The sequence below is a fragment of the Cnephaeus nilssonii genome (assembly GCF_951640355.1).
Source record: "Cnephaeus nilssonii genome assembly, chromosome: 5".
In the NCBI taxonomy this organism is placed as follows: Eukaryota; Metazoa; Chordata; class Mammalia; order Chiroptera; family Vespertilionidae; genus Cnephaeus; species Cnephaeus nilssonii.
In genome coordinates, this window is record NC_137076.1 from 37,814,485 (window position 1) to 37,833,611 (window position 19,127).

General features: G+C 39.1%; 1 protein-coding gene across 3 annotated transcripts in view; it reads right to left on the reverse strand.

Annotated features, from left to right (window-relative positions):
• GALNT7 (polypeptide N-acetylgalactosaminyltransferase 7) overlaps positions 1-19,127 on the reverse strand; it is a 135,127-nt gene that overhangs the window by 16,622 nt on the left and 99,378 nt on the right. Inside the window, exons 3-8 of one of the 3 annotated variants that reach the window (XM_079771735.1) lie at positions 13,112-13,278; positions 7,591-7,721; positions 7,267-7,346; positions 4,639-4,821; positions 4,311-4,493; positions 1,477-1,594 (exon numbers count right to left, since the gene is read on the reverse strand). In XM_079771735.1, the coding sequence (XP_079627861.1) occupies positions 1,477-1,594; positions 4,311-4,493; positions 4,639-4,821; positions 7,267-7,346; positions 7,591-7,721; positions 13,112-13,278 (862 nt within the window). The remainder of the gene's footprint in view (positions 1-1,476; positions 1,595-4,310; positions 4,494-4,638; positions 4,822-7,266; positions 7,347-7,590; positions 7,722-13,111; positions 13,279-19,127) is intronic. The other 2 variants (XM_079771734.1, XM_079771733.1) reach the window with 2 other exon arrangements.

Consider the following 19,127-nt stretch of genomic DNA (forward strand, 5'->3'; position numbering starts at 1 on the left):
CTCCAAAGCTCTTAAGGGTTCCCATGAGGCTTGCAACCAGGAGAGCAGTGGGCAGTGGCAGCTCGGCCTGGGCTAGCCTGGTCAGTGAATGTGTCTCCAAAGGCTTTTCTTTTGCCTATGTAACTTGTTTCCTGAGCCCACACAGCCCAGCTGGCTCACTTCTTCAGCCTCTGTGACTTTCCAAAAGGCCAAGGCAGCTCTGAGCAGCCAGCTCAATTTTCTTGGGAGTCTACTTTTGATTTACATGCTAAATAAACTTCCACAATGCTAGAGTTCTTGGCTCTGAATTCTTTCTTTGCCAAACTCAAAAACCGAAAGGCAACATTGCCAGTAACACCTTTATCTCTATTTACTGATATCATATCCATCTTTCTTGTTCTGCCTCAAATTCTTCCTCCAGCGAGATGCTGTTTCTTAATCACACCAACCAAATGGCATTCTACCTTCTTATCATATTATGAAGTTAAGTATACAGGCAGTCCTCAGGTTACGTCAGACTCGTCGTATGTTGTTTCGTGATTATATTGCCATCTCCCATTTATTTATTTAAAAAAAAGTTCCGTCATTTCAACGTATGTACATATGTGCTTTATGTTTTTTATTATTTATTTACCACAAATAAAGGTCAGGAATTGTTATCTTTCTTTTAAATTTTTTTTTACTGTTTCACTTCATTACTGCTGTGTATGTGCTCCAAGTGAGTGATGTAGGTGCTCATGTAGGTGGGTTCCGACTTATGACGAAAACGAGTTACGAAAATCGCATTACATCCTGCCATAGGAATGGATCTCGGACGTAACCCGAGGACCTACTGTAATTCTAATCTCTTACTGACTGTAAGTTCCTTGAGAGCAAAGACTGAGTTATGCTTCTTCCTCACAGTGCTAAGCACCAGACATTTAAGACATGAGGTGGTGCATGTTTGCTTAACTCAAACTGTGATACAGTTCTGTTTCTCTCTTTTGGGAAATGAGGTGGTGTGGGAGCATGGAAGGCATTAGTGCGCAAGGCCTGGCTCAGTGACGGGGGTGCTGCAGGAAGGCAGCTGCACTGTCACTCTGAGGACGCACAGTGGTCGTTGGGATCTGCTTCTGTCCTGAGTCATGTCCTATAGTAATAAAGGGCAACTGTGTCAGTGGGTGGTCAGATGTGGCCCCAACACATGCAGATTCCCCAAAGGGCTTCTATAGCAAAAGGCTCCAAAGTCCAGAAAGCTTTGGGTGCGGGGGAGGAGGAGGTATTTTTATTTCTGAAGCCTCCTGGCTTCAATTTTCAGACGAGCCATGTAAACATGTAGTACGTTTGGACCTTGTATTTTGCCTACTTTCTTCCAAAGGCATACATTTTGCTAGTCATTCCTTATAATTTAAAGAAATGCATTGAACAATTTTTTCCCCAAAGAACCCAGCCTTTACCTGAAAGTCACAAAAGTCAGTCACTACTGAGAAAACGCCATTTGTTTAAATGCATGGTTACCTTGTATGAGATCTCAAAGTTTTCACCACCCCAAATCTGGAGACCTGGATCATACAGACCCAGTTCAAAGAAGAATTCTCGTTCAATGGCAAATAATCCACCAGCCATGGCTGGGGACCTGAGAAAAAGAAACAGTTGAATAACTATTAAGGATAAGCCCCTTCACCAATAGACAACAAGCCCTTTTGGAACACAATCTAGATAGACAATGCACAGAAGAGATAAAACTGATGGCCAAACATTAAGAAATTTTAAAACCTTGTGAAACGATCTGTTCATAATTCCTCAATGAATTTACTGTAATTTCTAATTGAAATAGAATCATATAGATCATTACAAATTAGAGCATTGCATCATTTCACCATTAGATGGAGCCTTGGTTCCTGTGTTAATTTAAAAATTAAGCCTTTAGATTTAGTGGAAGTAGCATTTTCTCTTTCACTCCTAAAAATACGGAGCCATATAGCCCTGGTCTGCTAACTGCTCCTGCAATGATTCATGAGTCATTATGGGATGAGCAAAACCATACACCATGGAAGTAGTCTGTCGTTTTTTAATTTTATAGCTCAGGGGCTTGCCAAATAAGGGTGTAATTCATCTTAGAACAGTCACAGTTCATTCAGAGTTTGCAAATGCAGCGCAGAAACGACACAGAAGAATTAGACATGGCCATTTACTGTGCCAGGGGTAGGACTGCAGAAGGGCGATCTGTGCGGCCTCTTGAATTTGGAATTTTTTAGGGACAAGAAAAAAACGACTGGGTAGCTTTTTACGGACAAGCCACTCACATCATTAGATGAGATATGGGACTAATTTATATCCTGTTGCCTGCATCTCCCACCCAAATAACGCATCATGATTCTTGAGATGCCTCTATTAAAGTACCTTTTTAAAAAATGACCACACCTAATATTCACTCTACCACTAGTTCCTATTAATTCTACCTTGAAAACATATCTTGAATCTGTCTACTTCTTTCCAACTTCACTGCTCCCTTCCTGGACCAAGCCACCACTGCTAGGACTGTTGCAGTAACTGTGTAACTTGTGTCCTTTATTCTCTTCTGCCCCCGCCCACAGGCAGAAAGGACTCAACAGCGGTCCCACATGCCAGCTCTCTCCACTCTGAGGCTCTGCTGGCTCCCTCGTCTGAGTCTTCTTCCCTGCTCCGCTTGTGCCTTCAACTTGCCAAACTCTCTTCTGACTCAGGGCCTTCACCTGTGCTGCTCACGCTCCTGAAATGTTTTCCCTCCTCCTCCATAGGGTTGATCCCTCAACCTTCAGGTCTCAGCTCTGGTGACACTTTGTCAAGAGGTCATCCTTTCCATCAACTCTTGTTCCGGAGTTATATGTGTAGTTTTCTGTTCAACTTCTGTCTCACCCGCTATGTAAGTGAAACAAGAGAACCTATCTTTTAAAAATTTATTCCCAGAAAATAGTGCCTGGCGCACAGTAAGTGCTCATTAAATATTTGTCGAGTGGATAAATAATGAATCAAGTAATATTTTCAATATTAAAGAAAAATCCCATTGGGGCAATGTTATTCTGTCATACCCTTTCTTCTTAGAGTATACTGCTCTCTAAATATTAGCACTATTACAATTTTGGTTACATTTTCATGTCACATTTATTTAACTGTCATTTAAAATTACTCTATTATAACTCTGCCTTTTTGATCTTTAAATATATTCCCACTTATCTCAGCATATATTTGAAAATGCACCTTAACATAAAAACCAGTGAGTTCTTTCCAGGGAAACCTCCCTTACATTTTTCTAACCCACTTAAAGAAATTTTTTTTACTAGTCTATGGAATTGTCAGAAATAAAAAAAACATAATCATTACCCCTTATTTTTTTCTCCCAGGATTATATTAGTCAGGTAAGCAGGTAAGCAGTAAATTCCTGAATTATTCTAAAAAAACTTCAAAGGAAAATTTGGAAAATGTCAAATCAAGCTTAAAGTTCTATAATTTCCTTATGTTTGCCATTTCAGTATCTTAATATTGTGACATGCCCAAGTCCCACCAGCATTTGCATGACAGTGGAAACATCTCCCCAAAACAGAGTTCTAACATTATCAGCAGTATAACAGGGAGAGAGAGACCAAAAGCAGAACCATAAGATCAGAAAAATAAAATTAGGCGCATTTAGAAGCCTACACTAACATTTGACTAAACAGTTCTTTTGGAGTCACTCTTTTGAAAGACAGTCAACTGTTGCTGATAAAGGACCCCAAAAGCACAGAAGAGCGTACATTGTTCTATTAGAAGAGTCATAGGAAGGACAAAGGCTGATTCTGGAATACAGTTTCCTTTTTACCAAGTGCTCTTCTGAGAAGGAAACAATAAAGGAGTGTATGCAACATTTGCCAAAGTCATGTATTTTTATCCATCAGATTTAACTGGTACAAAATTAGCATATAAAACAAAAGGAAGAAAAAAACAAAACACCCCAAATCTCTTGCTATTGCTTTCATTGCTAACATTACATCCAAGGCATCAAAGCGGAGATAAAACTTGGATTACAGGTAATTTATGCATTGTAAATTTACAGAATGATTGTTCCTTTTTTGCTTGAATTTGGAACTAATGCCATATAACATCCCCCTTCTCCCCCCGCCCCACCCCCAAAAATGTGGCACCTGCATTTAGGGAAAAATCAATTATAAAGAAGTGAATGTGAATTTAAACCTGTGAAATAGTGCGAGGAAAGAAGTCTTCAGAATCTAAAACAGCACCTACAGTTTTAATAACAAATGTTATAGCTTGGCAAGAGGTTAATAGGTTAGCAGCAAATGGAGAAAAGAAACACATGTAAGTGATTTAGTGATTACCGATATGGTTCAGTTTTTGTCTTTCTGATTCTCTTCTCTTGAGGGGTCAGAGGCACCCGTTTCCAGAGCATACTCCAATCCCATGCTCCTCGGGCATACCCATCTTCGTCACCACCCCCTTGGGGCACAATTTCGTATGTGTTGCCATTTATGACATCTATAATCGGCACAGTGCAAATGGTTCTGTATTTTGTTGATGATAGCAGCAAAGATGAAATGGAAGGGTATGCATGGACCCATATATATATACATGAGTACATGGGGAAGGAAAAAAAAAAAAGGACTTAGATAAACATTCCACATAAGAAAATAAAGGAGTAATCTTTACCGATAAGGTTCAGTTTTATGTTTTCTTTTGGCCTTTTCCTTGTGGCTTAGAGGAATACGTTTCCATAGTAAACTCCAGTCCCAGGCCCCTCTGGCAAAACCATCTTCATCCCCACCTTGCTGTGGTTCAATGGAATAATCATTCCCATCTATGTAATCTATTAGAGGCACAGTACATGTAGTTCTGAAACATTTACAGAAAATGAAAAAGCATTTAAGAACCCAAAACTGACTAGTTTAGCATGCCTAGATAAATTATCTCTTTTTGTCACTGATTTAGGTTTTTGTTGTTGTGGGGTTTTTTGTTTTGTTTTGTTTTTTTGGTCTGTTTGTTTGTTTTTTGCATTAGGGGACTTAAATACCTAATGGGAAGTAGAAGTAAATGAATGGCCTATAAAAGTCAAAGAGCCCGTTTTCATAAGGGAAGGACAGAGGAAGGAGACTATCCCTCAGCTTACAGACAAATGTCAGGGACAAAGAGCCATGTCTTTTAGCTTAATAGTGTTGTCTCATTTTCACCTTGGTCCTACGGGCAACTTTTTCTTCGTAATTTTGTATTGCTTACAAGATTTTCCTGCCTGTTACTTTTTCTCCATAATCCTCCATTATAAAATAAGTGTGTGTGTGCGTGTGTGTGCGCGCGCGTGTGTGTGCATGTGTCTTATAAAAGGATGATACTGCTCCATTTTTAGCAGTTCTTCCAACTCTTTGTTGCTTTCTATTTCTTTAGAAGTAGTTATGAAAACTTATTTCTGCACTTTTTCTTGATCTTTTTGTCCTACTTCTTTTTATTGCAACGAACAGTTTTCATTGCAAAGAAAAAAAAAAAAGAGTACTGTATTGTATTCCTACCCTTTAAATAAATGAGGAAAAAAAGATCCCTCAAAACCTAAAGAATTTAAGTGTGGCCTGAGAATTTGGAGTAAAAAAAAATCCCTTACATTTGACTTTAGGAAAATGCTAGTACTATATAACTAGGTGCAGAGTCAACTCTACAAAGATAATTTGTTCTCCTGCTTTTTTCATTGCTCATTTTATCAGAGAGGATTTAAAATGCATTTCCTAAAATGGAGATTACAGTGCTTTTCAATGTTTAGAAACCAAGGAGAAGGGAAAAACGTTAGGTGCTTAAAATTTTGATATGGTGGAAGTAGATTTGAGAAGGGTGTGTTATTCCCTCTGGAATCACTCCTATGAGACGGTGGAGGGTCACTGTGGGATCTGTGGCATTGCCACAAAATCCTGTGGAAAACCACTTCCTTACTGCCCCAGAGGACTGCTAGTTTCCACCTGGAGAGGTGAAGGTTGGTTTTCTTTCCTCACTTCTCCTGAGTCTCAGATTTCTTAATAAATGGTGCCGTGTAAGATGTCCCAGAGAGATCTCAGTTTCACAGTTGATTAGCTGTCTGATTTGGGACAAATTAATTAACTTCTGTAAGCCTCAGTATCCTCTTCAGTAAATGGAGCTAATAATACCTATCCTGCAGGGGTGCTATGAGGATTAAACCAGACAGCTGGTTTAAAAATGGAAAAATCTACGTATATAAAAGCCTAAGCGACTGTTCTGACCAGTCAACTGAACAACTGGTTGCTATGACGCGCACGGACCACCAGGGGGCAGACGCTCAACGCTGCCCCCTGGTGGTCAGTGCGCTCCCACAGTGGGAGCGCTGCTCACCCAGAAGCCGGGCTCACAGCTGGCGAGTGCAGCTGCAGTGGCAGGAGCCTCTCCCGCCTCAGCAGCAGTGCTACTGATCAGTGGCGCTGGCGAAAGACGCAGTGGGGCCAGGATGAGCAGGAGCGGCGCAGGGCCTGGCCCTGGCTCGGGCTCCTCCCCAGCCACCTGCCGCTTGGCACTGCTACACCCCTTGGGGGATGTTGGACTGCGAGAGGGTGCAGGCCAGACTGAGAGACCTCACCTGTGCACGAATATGTGCACCGGGCCTCTAGTTGTTTATAATAGGCCTTACTCTTCTGATGATTCAATCCTCCAGAGGGCGTCCTTTGAGACATGCCATTTGCCATAGGGCCATGTCTTATTTGCCTAGGTTCTAAAATAGTCACAATTCTGGACTAAAGGCAGGGAAGACTTTTGGAACCAGGAGATGAATGCTGTCTTCTATTGTTTAAGATATTTCTGTAAATTTGATGGGGATCACCACATTTCCATTGAATGGCTGCCCATTTCTAAACTTAAAGTTTCTATAGGATCCCAAAGCCTTGACACAAGTAAAACTGCTCCTTACTATCTGGAGTAATAATTAAAAAAACAATAAATAAAATTTCAAAGCTTGTTCCTTCAAATCTTTAGAATTGTTACTATGGTGTAGAGGGAGCAATCAATATTACTCTTAGAGAAAGCTTTTGGAGCTACAGGCAGTCTCTCAACCACAGATGATTCTTGAATCTGACACTGTAGGCTTATTTCAAATGCCCAACTGCCTGCATCTGAATCAGCCCAAAGTATTAGTCTATCTCCACCCCGGGAAACAACTGGCTGAGTGATAACACTCAGAACAGAACACTTTATCTGTTGACTGGAACTGAAATCAGAAGAACGAGAATGTTATCTGTCTTAGGATGAGGTTTACTTTTCAACCAGGAAAGCAAAAAAGCAAGGTGATGTTACCTGTCCTTAGAAATGGGAGCTACAAGTGGTGCATACCAGTTAACTGCCACCTCACAGTGGGCATCAAGGTATATCAAAACCTTAAAAAAAAAGAGGCAGGGTGAAGAACACTCATATATGGCACATCATATATCACATACAATTTAAAGTTAGATACCAACGTAAGTTAGCATTAGAGTCATTTTTAACATACTAGTATAAGTTTTATCTGTTTAGGCCAGCATTTTCATTTCAGTTTTTAAAAAAATACTTAAAACGAATATGATTGTTTAGTTATCCAAAATGATGACATTGTAAATATCAATAATAAGAAATATTTCCTACCTGCCCAAGTTTAGCCTTCTGGGCACCAATACTTCGTGCTTGAATTAAACCTTCTCTTCTCTCATTTCGAAATACCTTTACTAGGCCATTCCATTGCTTAATATAGTCATCCAGTTTTTTTTTTAAGTGTTCTGTGAATAAAAAATTCAATCAGCATTATAAATTATATGTATGTATCTAAACCAATTAAACTATTACTTTTATCAAAAAATAGAGACAGGCAAAGGTACTTTAGGCAGTCAATGATTTTACATAGACCAGATGAAATGTTTAATCTATAGGGAAATTAGGTGGAGGAAGTATTTGAGTTAAATTTTGAGCTTAATACATGCTGGTCAGTGTGGCTCAGTTGGCTGACATCGTTCCATGCACCAGAATGTGGCTGGTTCCCGATCAGGGCATGTGCCTGGGTTGTAAGCTCAATCCCCAGTAGGGGCCGTGCAGGAGGCAGGCAGCCTATTGATGTGATTGATGTTATCCCTCTCTACAAATCAATAAAACATATTTTTAAAAAATTAAAAAAATATTTTTGAACTTAATATGTCTTCAGAGAACTGGTTAGCATGAGAAAGATCAAACATCTCTCTGAAAATGAAATAAATTATAACTGTGCCAATTATAATAAACACTTAAAAAATTTAAATTAAAAAAATTAAAAACTCAAAAATTCACATGTTAATGTCATATTTAAAAGCTTTCAGGCATGATATTTTGTTTGCTTTTGGCAGAAGCAATAGTTCAGGATTTCTGAAGATACACTGCTTATAAATAACATCATGTGACTTCTTCGGAATCCACAAAGGATGTAGGAAAACATTTGTTTCTGGGCCATCTTTCTCCAAGTATAATCCGTATCTAAGGTTGTACTCTTGGTGTAATGAATATAGTTTCCATCAAGTTGGTAAAAAACAATCGAGAGACCCCATTTTCTCTGCATTTTAAGCATCAACAGGAGTATTTATGTATGAATGTATGTATATTTACAAATAAGTATATACATATTTATATCCTATATAATAAAGAGGTAATATGCAAATTGACCATCACTCCAACACACAAGATGGCCACCCTCATGTGGACACAAGATGACCAGCAGTGGAGGGCAGTTGGGGGTACCAGGCATGCAGGGGAGGGCAGTTGGGGAGGGACCAGGCCTGCAGGAGAGGGCAGTTGGGGGGGACCAGGCCTGCAGGGGAGGGCAGTTGGGGGTGACCAGGCCTGCGGGGGTGACCAGGCCTGCAGGGGAGGGCAGTTAGGGATGACCAGGCCTACAGGGGAGGGCAGTTGGGGGTGACCAGGCATATAGGGGAGGGCAGTTGGGGGGGACCAGGCCTGCAGGGGAGGGCAGTTGGGGGTGACCAGGCCTGCAGGGGAGGGCAGTTGGGGGTGACCAGGCCTGCAGGGGAGGGCAGTTGGGGGTGACCAGGCCTGCAGGGGAGGGCAGTTGGGGGTGACCAAGCCTGCAGGGGAGGGCAGTTGGGGGTGACCAGGCCTGCAGGGGAGGGCAGTTGGGGGGGACCAGGCCTGCAGGGGAGGGCAGTTGGGGGTGACCAGGCCTGCAGGGGAGGGCAGTTGGGGGTGACCAGGCCTGCAGGGGAGGGCAGTTGGGGGTAACCAGGCCAGTAGGGGAGGGCAGTTAGGGGTGACCAGGCCTGCAGGGGAGGGCAGTTGGGGGTGACCAGGCCTGGAGGGGAGGGCAGTTGGGGGTGACCAGGCTGGCAGCAGAGGACAGTTAGGGGTGACGAGGCCGGCAGGGGAGGGCAGTTAGGGGTAACCAGGCTGGTAGGGGAGGGCAGTTGGGGGTGACCAGGCCTGCAGGGGAGGACAGTTAGGGGTAACCAGGCCGGCAGGAGAGGCCAGTTAGAAGCAATCAGGCCAGCGGGGGAGCAGTTAGGTGTTGATCAGACTGGCAGAGGAGTGGTTAGGTTGTGATCAGGCTGGCAGGCAGGCGAGCGGTTGGGAGCCAGCAGTCCTGAATTGTAAGAGGGATGTCGGTGGGATCAGGCCTAAATGGGCAGTCTGACATCCCTCGAGGGGTCCCAGATTGGAGAGGGTGCAGGCTGGGCTGAGGGACCCCCCCCACCCCCCACCCCCCATGCATGAATTTCGTGCACCGGGCCTCTAGTAATATATAATATTTATATATAATAAAAAAATAATAAATATTTGCAATTTGATAGAGAAATTTTGTGTTATAAAAACAAGATACATTTGCCAAAATTTCCATCTTGGCCTCCCAGTTGCAGGAGAACAGTTTTTGTTTGCATCACTATGAGCCCATGAAATTGGCTCATCACAGCCACGACTAGCTCCTGTATCCTTAGAGATATTTCTTGTGGACACAAAAATTATTTTTAAATTGTTTAAACTTTTAGCCCATGAATACAAAAACAGATGAAAACATAGCTGTATTTAGTGATGAGCTAGTGGTTAAATGGGCAAATCAGACTGTACTTAATACTTTACTCATTTATAGAGAACTTATAATTATCAAGACACCCACACATGGATATTCAAAATTGAGGAGAAAAATATTTCCCTTTTTCTATTTTGCCATCCACTTTTAATGACAATTATAAACAAAATTCTCATGCTAAACTATATTTTTTCTTCCAGAAAAATCTAAGTAATTTTCCCTTCAACTGGAACTTTCTTTAAAAGCTTCCTTTTTTTTTTTTTAAGCCCAGTACAGTTGTTTTTTAAGGCCCTTCTGAATTGCATTAAGCGCTTTTATCTAAATAAATCTGTAACAATTTTTTACAGCCAAAACAAAGTTGATGGTGTGTTCTTCAAATTTAAATGTGTAGAAAGATGGCCCCAAAGGGAAATTAGTGAATGAAATGACTTCTGGCTTCTTTGGGATCTTACGCTATGGCAGACTGTACTCTATTAATGTTCAAAGTCTTCACCCCTTTCCTTAGGGAACGATTATCCTCCCCACCCCACTGATGTCAGGCTGGGCCATGCGATTTGCTGCGGCTAATGAGAAGGGGCTGAAAATGACTTGAGGTACTTGTGAGTGGAACCGTTAAAATCCCACTAGCGCGTCACCACGTCTCTTTGTTCCCTCTGCTTCTTAGGCAGGCAATGTCTGAGACCAGGCTGCTCTGCCACCCTGGGCCCGGTAGTGAAGATGTGGGGCAGACCAGGGCTGACCTGCAGGGAATGTATTGTTAGAGCAAGAGAACAGTACCATAACCCTCTGTTGTTACAAGCCACTGAGAGTGTGGGGTGCATTTTGCCTTGACCCCACTCAGTCTCAGCTGGCTGATGCACATGTGTACAGGGGGTGTGCTCTATATAAAGGCCCCAAACCTTAGTTTAAGAGAATACTCTAATTTCCAGAAACCCAAGTGCTATGAGCAGCCAGCTCCTTTGTGAAGTTTTATATTAGTAAAGTATTTTGTCTTTAAAATAAGAAAACTTCTAACTCAAAGTTCTAGTTTCTGAATTTATTGGGGGAAAGAATGAACCAATTTTCACTCCAGTCAGATTTACCAAAGACTCTACACTTTTACTGAGGAGGGGACTGACAGATTTTTTAAGGTTGTTTTGAAATTGAGAAAATTAGTTAAAGACCTCTGTACCTCTGTACTTCCTACTGCTATAAGCTAAGCAGACCCTGCCCTGTGATGGACTTTACAATGTATAAGAGACCAAATATTAGAGGTTCGTAGTAACAGAAGCTCTGATCACAAAAAAAATTCAAGTAAAATGGACCAAAAAAAAAACTTAAGTCCAAAATTTTATTCTCCTTTTCTGGGGCCAAGCAGTTATTTCTGGTGTATCATCACAATTTTTTAAAATAATATGCTAAGATATTACTTGTGTTAATAACATAGGACTTGTTAAAAACCAGAACAATCATAGACATGGGATTTCTCAGTCATTTTTATAGATTTAAGTTTTTCAAAATCTAAAATATTGTTGGTACCAACAATATCACGGTAAAACATATTTTTAAATACAGAGTGGGCAAAAGTAGGTTTACAGTTGTGAGTAAGTGAAAGAGTTTATTCTAGTATTATTATTAACTATTGTATTATTTTCCATTAGAACGACTGTAAACCTACTTTTTGCCTCACCCTGTATTTATCTTGAGATAGGAATAGTATTTTTAATGACTACATTCCTGTCATAAAAGTTGCAACCAAGGTAAGATGTCTAAGCTAAAGGCATTTGATATGACTGAAAAAGTGCAAGTAATACATTCTCTAGTGTAATTAAAAATGAGTGGTTGAAAAAGTGATTAGCTGAACAAAAATGAGGGGAAAAGGAAATAGGCCATATTTCTATTTCTTCTCCATGCTAGCATATGTGTACAAGATCAAGATCTGGTCACATCCTTGCATAAACAGTAGAGGTTTATCCAGACAGTAGGAGCTCTACACGAAGTTTTGGAGGATGCTTTTGTAAAGCCATTTTGAATGGTATTTTCATGCTACCCATGTTCTGTCTTCTGACATATAGTCAGTGGTATTACTAATTGTACACAATAATTGTTGGCAAAACTTACTTGCCATAAAACAAATATCCTATTGTTACTTAGCCTGAGTTCTTTGATGAAATTTCAAAGGATCTAATTCAGTTTTGTGACAAGCAAAAAAGAATAACTGCCCAGATCTGGGTTTCAGCAGCACAACTACATTTTTTATTTAGGATGCTGCTCTGGGGTCTGAGCTGCAGCATTATCTATTTTTTGATACTCATGTCATTAAGAAGATATATTCTGCTTACAATAATTTATTTAAAGAAAAACATGTTAACTTAAACCCACTTATTGGGAAAAATCAATGCTCAATCTCAAAACTTAAATCCAAAATGACTTAAGTCCAAGATGAACCAAGACTAACCAATGCCTCCCTAAATGCTATAATAATAAAAAAACCAACCAATTTCCTTTTATTCAATATACTAAATCAAATATAAAGCAAAATAAATTTTAGTGGATACTGTCTATTATAAATAAAAATAGCCCATGGTTTCTGGTTAAATTCAATATTGTATTGTTAAAATGCAAATTATAGGCTATTAAATAGGTATATGGATTTTAGTTGGACAACTATGGTTGGAGCACCATGTGGCATTACAGTATATATGCAATTACATTTTTTCAGTCTTTCAATAAATTACCTCCATGACAAAACTTTTGTAAAATCCAAGGCCCAAAGAATTGATATAGTGTAAGATGGTGGTTGAATACACAGACTTAGAGCCTGTAGATTTGATTCCAGCTATTAATTATTGAGACAGGAATAGCATGTGACTGTTGCTAAGTTACTTAACATTTCTGAGCCTCATGTGTAAAATGAAGATAACAAATATCCATTGCAAGGGTTATGGTCAGGATTAAACAAAATAATCATTACACAATGCTTGATATAGTGCCAACTTGTTGAAAATAGATGCTATCAGTAGATGCTATTACTTTTTAAAGACTAATTATTTTGAAATCACATTTTTTGCAATTACTCATAATTAACTTATTTTATGGACAAAATGTCAATTCCATAGCCATTACCTTTATTGCTGAAATCATCAATTAATACAATTTCTGCTAAATATTTCCTTGGAGTCCTTTTAATGACACTGTGGACTGTTCTCATGAGGGTTGACCATCCTTCATTATGGAAGACAATGACAACGCTGGAAACGAGCAGGTTTTCATCGTAATGCCAATACTTGCACCTGCAAAAGAAACATTTCATCATATTTATATAGCGATAACCTATAATGCTTGGATCCAAACTTATGATTATGTTTTCTGATTGGAATAAGTATGATTGACTTAACTAAGGTAAGTGAATGAAATACAACCTTTTACATTTTATAGAAACACAAGATAGAAGAGAGAAGCTGCTATGAGAAGAAATTATTCATAGACAAAGCTACTTCCTAGATAAGTAATTTGTGAATTTATACTTCTTAGCTGGGATGCTTAAAATAATACTTACAGATATCAGGGTTTTTTGTTGTTGTTTTAGACAACATGACTTAGAACTCAGTTTATTTTCCTTTTTAAAACTTGAGCTTCTGGTGCAAGGCATTTACTTCACTTGCTATGAATAAACCACTAAATAACTGTGTTTGAAAGGCTATCCTATTCTAATATGACTAAACTATTAAGAAAAACAATTTAAAGCTGAACCGTGGCATGTAGCAAAAATTAACATGAATGAATAAGCAAAGATCTTGTATTGTTTACAGTTATAGATTGGCTAAAGAGGATCTTTGGCTATTTGACACAGAACTATTTGAAACTGTAACAGGATTAAAGTTGCCAGAAACCTTTTTCTAATTGGAAGGAAACTCAAAAGAGGCCTGATAGACTCAAGGAGCCAGGGAACGCTTGGTGAGTTTCACAGAAGTGTGATATAAAATGCATTTACACATATATATGTGTGTGTGTCTCTGTGTGTATATCCTATATACATGTATACCCACATGCTATATATATTTTTGTTTGGTTATTGGGGGAAGAACAAGATAGTAAAAACAAGACAGACTAACAAGAAGGATTTGAGACCCATGTTCTTTCTGCAGGAGTTAACTTTCAGAATTAGCATTTGAAGCCTATGACCTTCTCCTTAATAAGTGGGAGCAAAAGGTTTTCCCTCTCCCTCCCTCCCCCAAAGCTCTCCGTGAACCAGTAAATAAGCTTGATCCCAAGATTAAATTTAAAACCATAAAAGCAATAATTCACTTTATCAGACTGATAACCCATTCCAGCATTTAGAATAGTAATTGTTATCTAACATAGGGCCTGGTCCAAAGTACAGGGAGATAACCTTTTCTCCAGGTGATTGTTACCTTTCATGATTGTTCTAAACTGTGTTCACAGAGGCTGTTTTTGTAGAAAGGCAGACTGTCTGGTAATCCATCTGCATTTTTCCATTGAATGAGTGAGTAGTAAGTGCCTATTATGCCCATGCTCGGAGCTGGGCACTGGAGCCAGAGCTTCGAGGAAGACACTCTTGGTCTCGCTCCTATGAGCCCACCCCCCTACAGGGGACTCAAGACATGGAGCAAATATTCCCCTGACTGTGTTGGTGGGAAAACCCTACTTGGCCTCAAGACGTGTGGTCAGGAAGGCCTGGAGCTAGTGCTGGAGGGTGAAACCAAAAGGATGATAAAAAAAAAAGGTACTGAGACCAAAGAAGCGGGAAGGGAGTGGGGAGGAAAAGATGAAAGCACAAGAATGACTCGTGTGCATATGATTCAGAAATTACAAGAACTTTAAAATACATAGATGGAAGATTTATATCTTTAGATGGTATACTTAAACTATGAAAAATAAACATAAGGAGGAAAAAATTACCAAGAAGGCATTTACTCTATAACAGCAAATAACAGCATATTCTTATTATGTGCCAGGCACTATTCTATTTGCTTTACTTTTATTAACTTATGTAACCTACCACCACCACTCTGAGTTTTGTGCTATTAATCTCCCATTTGACAGATGAGGGAATTGAGGCTCAGAGATAAATGACTTGCCTAAGATCACACAGCTAGTAAGTCCTGAAGCCAGGAAATAAATCAAGGCTATAGTGAGTTTATAAGAAATCTTGTTAAACATGAACAAGGAGAAAAAAAAAATACTAGTTATACCTATAAAAATATAGAAGTGGAGGAATGCAGATCTTGAAAGAAGATAGTTTCTGGAGAGACACTAACCTGGGCAGAACAAGGTATGTCTGACTTTTAGATGGATAGGGATAATAATCCCCACCCCACCAACAAACTCTAACCCATATGGAGCCTCAGGCAACATTTTTCTGATTTTCTGTTGAGATGAGGCCATTGGGTAGAACACAGAGTAGAGTTTATCATAAACAAAACCTTGATGTTAAGACTTAGTATGGAAAGAAGCACCCATGGTATTGAGGTAAAACCCCTTATTTTGCATCATTTGTCTCACTTTACTGGCATAGAATTGGTCTTCCTTCAAGACCAACTGAGAATAGAATGTCACACTTAAATGAATGGGTTTTGGTACAGACTTTTGACTAATTTCTTTCTGCTGTCTGGCACCTCATTTTCCAAGAGAGCTTAAAAATCCTCTGACCTCAAGGACAGTAGTGCCTTAGCTTTGCCACAGAACTCTGGCTGCAAATACCCACACTCAGGTTAAAGGCTTGCAATGATTAAAGCTATAAAGTTATTCCTAAAGTAACTTTACAGAACTTTTTCATGGTAGCTGTGTGGGCCAGGTGCTTGGGATCAGAAGAAAAGAAGGGAATAGAAAATTTTCACAGTGACTTTTCTATAACTTAAAAAAGTAGATTTCAGAACAAAAAAAAAATGAAATGCCTGTGAATATTTTACTTGCTTTCTTTCTGTACCAGCTATATTCTTTAACATCTGTAGTTTGATATAAAGCCTTGTTGTATTTGGTCTTTTTTTAAAAATTTCTTTATTGATTATGGTGTTACATATGTGTCCTTATTCCCCCATTACCCCCCCACCCACCCCCCTCATGCCCTCACCCCCCTGGTGTCTGTGTCCATTGGTTAGTCTTATATGCATGCATACAAGTCCTTTGGTTGATCTCCCCACCTTATCCCCACCCTCCCCTACCTTCCCTCTGAGGTTTAATGGTCTGATCGATGTTTCTCTGTCTCTGGATCTATTTTTGTTCATCAGTTTATGTTGTTCATTATATTCCATAAATGAGTGAGATCATGTGATATTTATCTTTCTCTGCCTGGCTTATTTCACTTAGCATAATGCTCTCCAGTTCCATCCATGCTGTTGCAAATGGTAAAAATTCCTTCTTTTTTACCGCGGCGTAGTATTCCATTGTGTAGATGTACCACAGTTTTTAATCCACTCATCTGCTGATGGGCATTTAGGCTGTTTCCAAATCTTAGCTATTGTAAATTGTGCTGCTATGAACATAGGGGTGCATATGTCTTTTCTAATTGGTGTTTCTAGTTTCTTGGGATATATTCCTAGAAGTGGGATCACTGGGTCAAATGGTAGTTCCATTTTTAGTTTTTTGAGGAAACTCCATACTGTTCTCCACAGTGGCTGCACCAGTCTGCATTCCACCAGCAGTGCACGAGGGTTCCTTTTTCTCCACATCCTCGCCAGCACTTGTCGTTTGTTGATTTGTTGATGATAGCCATTCTGACAGGTGTGAGATGGTACCTCATTGTCGTTTTGATTTGCATCTCTCGGATGATTAGTGACTTTGAGCATGTTTTCATATGCCTCTTGTCCTTCCTTCTGTCTTCTTTTGAAAAGTATCTGTTTAGGTCCATTGCCCATTTTTTGATTGGGTTGTTTATCTTCCTTTTGTTAAGTTGTATGAGTTCCCTGTAGATGTTGGAGATTAAGCCCTTATCATTGATAACATTGGCAAATATGTTCTCCTATGTAGTGGGCTTTCTTGTTGTTTTGTTGATGGTTTCTTTTGCTGTGAAAAAGCTTTTTATTTTGATGTAGTCCCATTTGTTTATTTTCTCTTTAGTTTCCATTGCCCTAGGAGCAATATCAGTGAAGAAATTGCTTCGGCATATATCTGAGATTTTGCTGCCTATGGATTCCTCTAGTATTTTTATGGTTTCCCGTCTTATGTTTAAGTCCTTTATCCATTTTGAGTTTATTTTTGTGTATGGTATAAGTTGGTGGTCTAGTTTCATTTTTTTGCATGTATCTGTCCAATTTTCCCAACACCATTTATTGAAGAGACTGTCTTGACTCCATTGTATGTTCATGCCTCCTTTGTTGAATATTAATTGAGCATAGTGGCTTGGGTCGATTTCTGGGTTCTCTATTCTATCATTGATCTCTATGTCTGTTCTTGTGCCATGTATTTGGTCTTTATAAACAAATAACATTAATTCAGCAGACTATGAAAAACAACATTTTAGGCTGCAAGTTCCTGCAACCCATATGTACTATCATTAATCTACAGTAATGTGTGTACACACTTGTGTATTTGTGTGTTGAAGTTACTCATCTTGCCCCCTTTAAAGGTTGTATCTTACTCCCTTACTCCTGAGAGTCTCAATAAATAGAGTCTTTTGGGATTTTCTCCCTTTAATTTTGCATTCTATAATAGGGAATATTCTTTAGGGATAGGAAACAATTTCTCAAAAGTTGGGAAACACTGATTTTTTTAAAAACTACACAATTTTATTTTTAAATAAATTGAGAATCTTTTCTGTGTCCATATAAAACCACGTTTACCCATTCCCATTAAAAAAGGGAGTGGGAAAATACTTATAATTTACATGAAGCAGTGCTGCACCCAATGAACAAATTAGTAATATAGAATATAAAATTTAATTTGGCATTCAGAAACCAATATATATTTTCAATGTTAAACCCATCATTCAAGCTCAACAGATTGAGGGGAGTGGTTTTTACCCAAGTAGCAGTTCCTATGTACTTTGACTGGAATGATACCAAGTAAACTCCTTGAAAACTCGCTATGGGAGATTTTATTCCTTATAGTCCATTACACATAGCAAAATAAAGAATCTGAGCATCAAATAAATTTATAAATTAAACTTCCTGATCATCTGGATATGTTCCATTTTTGTCAATGTATTTCCCAGAAAAGACTATTATAATAATTCATAATATTGCCAAATAGGTAAGTATTACAACCCTTAGTCTGGATATAATCCTTTGAATATATAATTTAAAATTACATTGGCACTGTATTTTTTATTTTTATTTTTTGCAACCACATCATATTGCTAGCTCACAAGTCCCTGGAACTTTTCTCTCCAAATTACTGTGAAGCCCAATGTTTCTCATTTTTTATTTTTCAGTTGAACTCAGCATACAATATCAAGTTTACATTTATTGTTGGTTTAGATGTATGTCTAGCAGGTTTTGCTCTTTTGATAATTCTGTCAATTGCTATATATAACCATCACTCCCCACTTTTCTGTGTTGAAAATTGGATTAGTAAGATTGCTATCTCTGTATCTACTGTTTATGTGAACGAATATGAGATCAAATCTAGTGCTTTAAAGCTATGTGTAATCCTTGAGAGACTGCTATTACTCCACTCACCAACTTCATCTAACTGCACTATCCCTGACTGCATGTCTTTACCTGTCCGCAGGGATCTGAAGACTTTACTCAGATATCCTGCATCGAGGTGCGTTAGGATCACACAGTCTCCTGGTCCACTAGTGTAAAGCCCATGTCTTTTCTTAGTTACTTAGTTTGGTTTGACTCCTTTTCACAGACCTATGCTGGCACACAGTGACTGGTATTTCTTCTGTAGGTATAAGTGATCCTCCCTAGGATCTAAACAGTGCATCAACATCAAGTTTCCAGAACCAAACGTTCTCTTTCCCCTTTGGAAAATATAAGGCAATATTCTCCCACCTCCAGTTTCCTAAAACCTCTCCTCTTCTCCACAATACCTCTGGATTACTGACGGCACTTCCTCTCACAGTCATCTGGCAAGTTCCTCAATATCTAGTCCTATGAGAGGCTTTAAAGGTCTCAACAAGTTTAATGCACTACTCGAGTACTTTCTTATTCTGTGCTCATTATATTTAAATTTA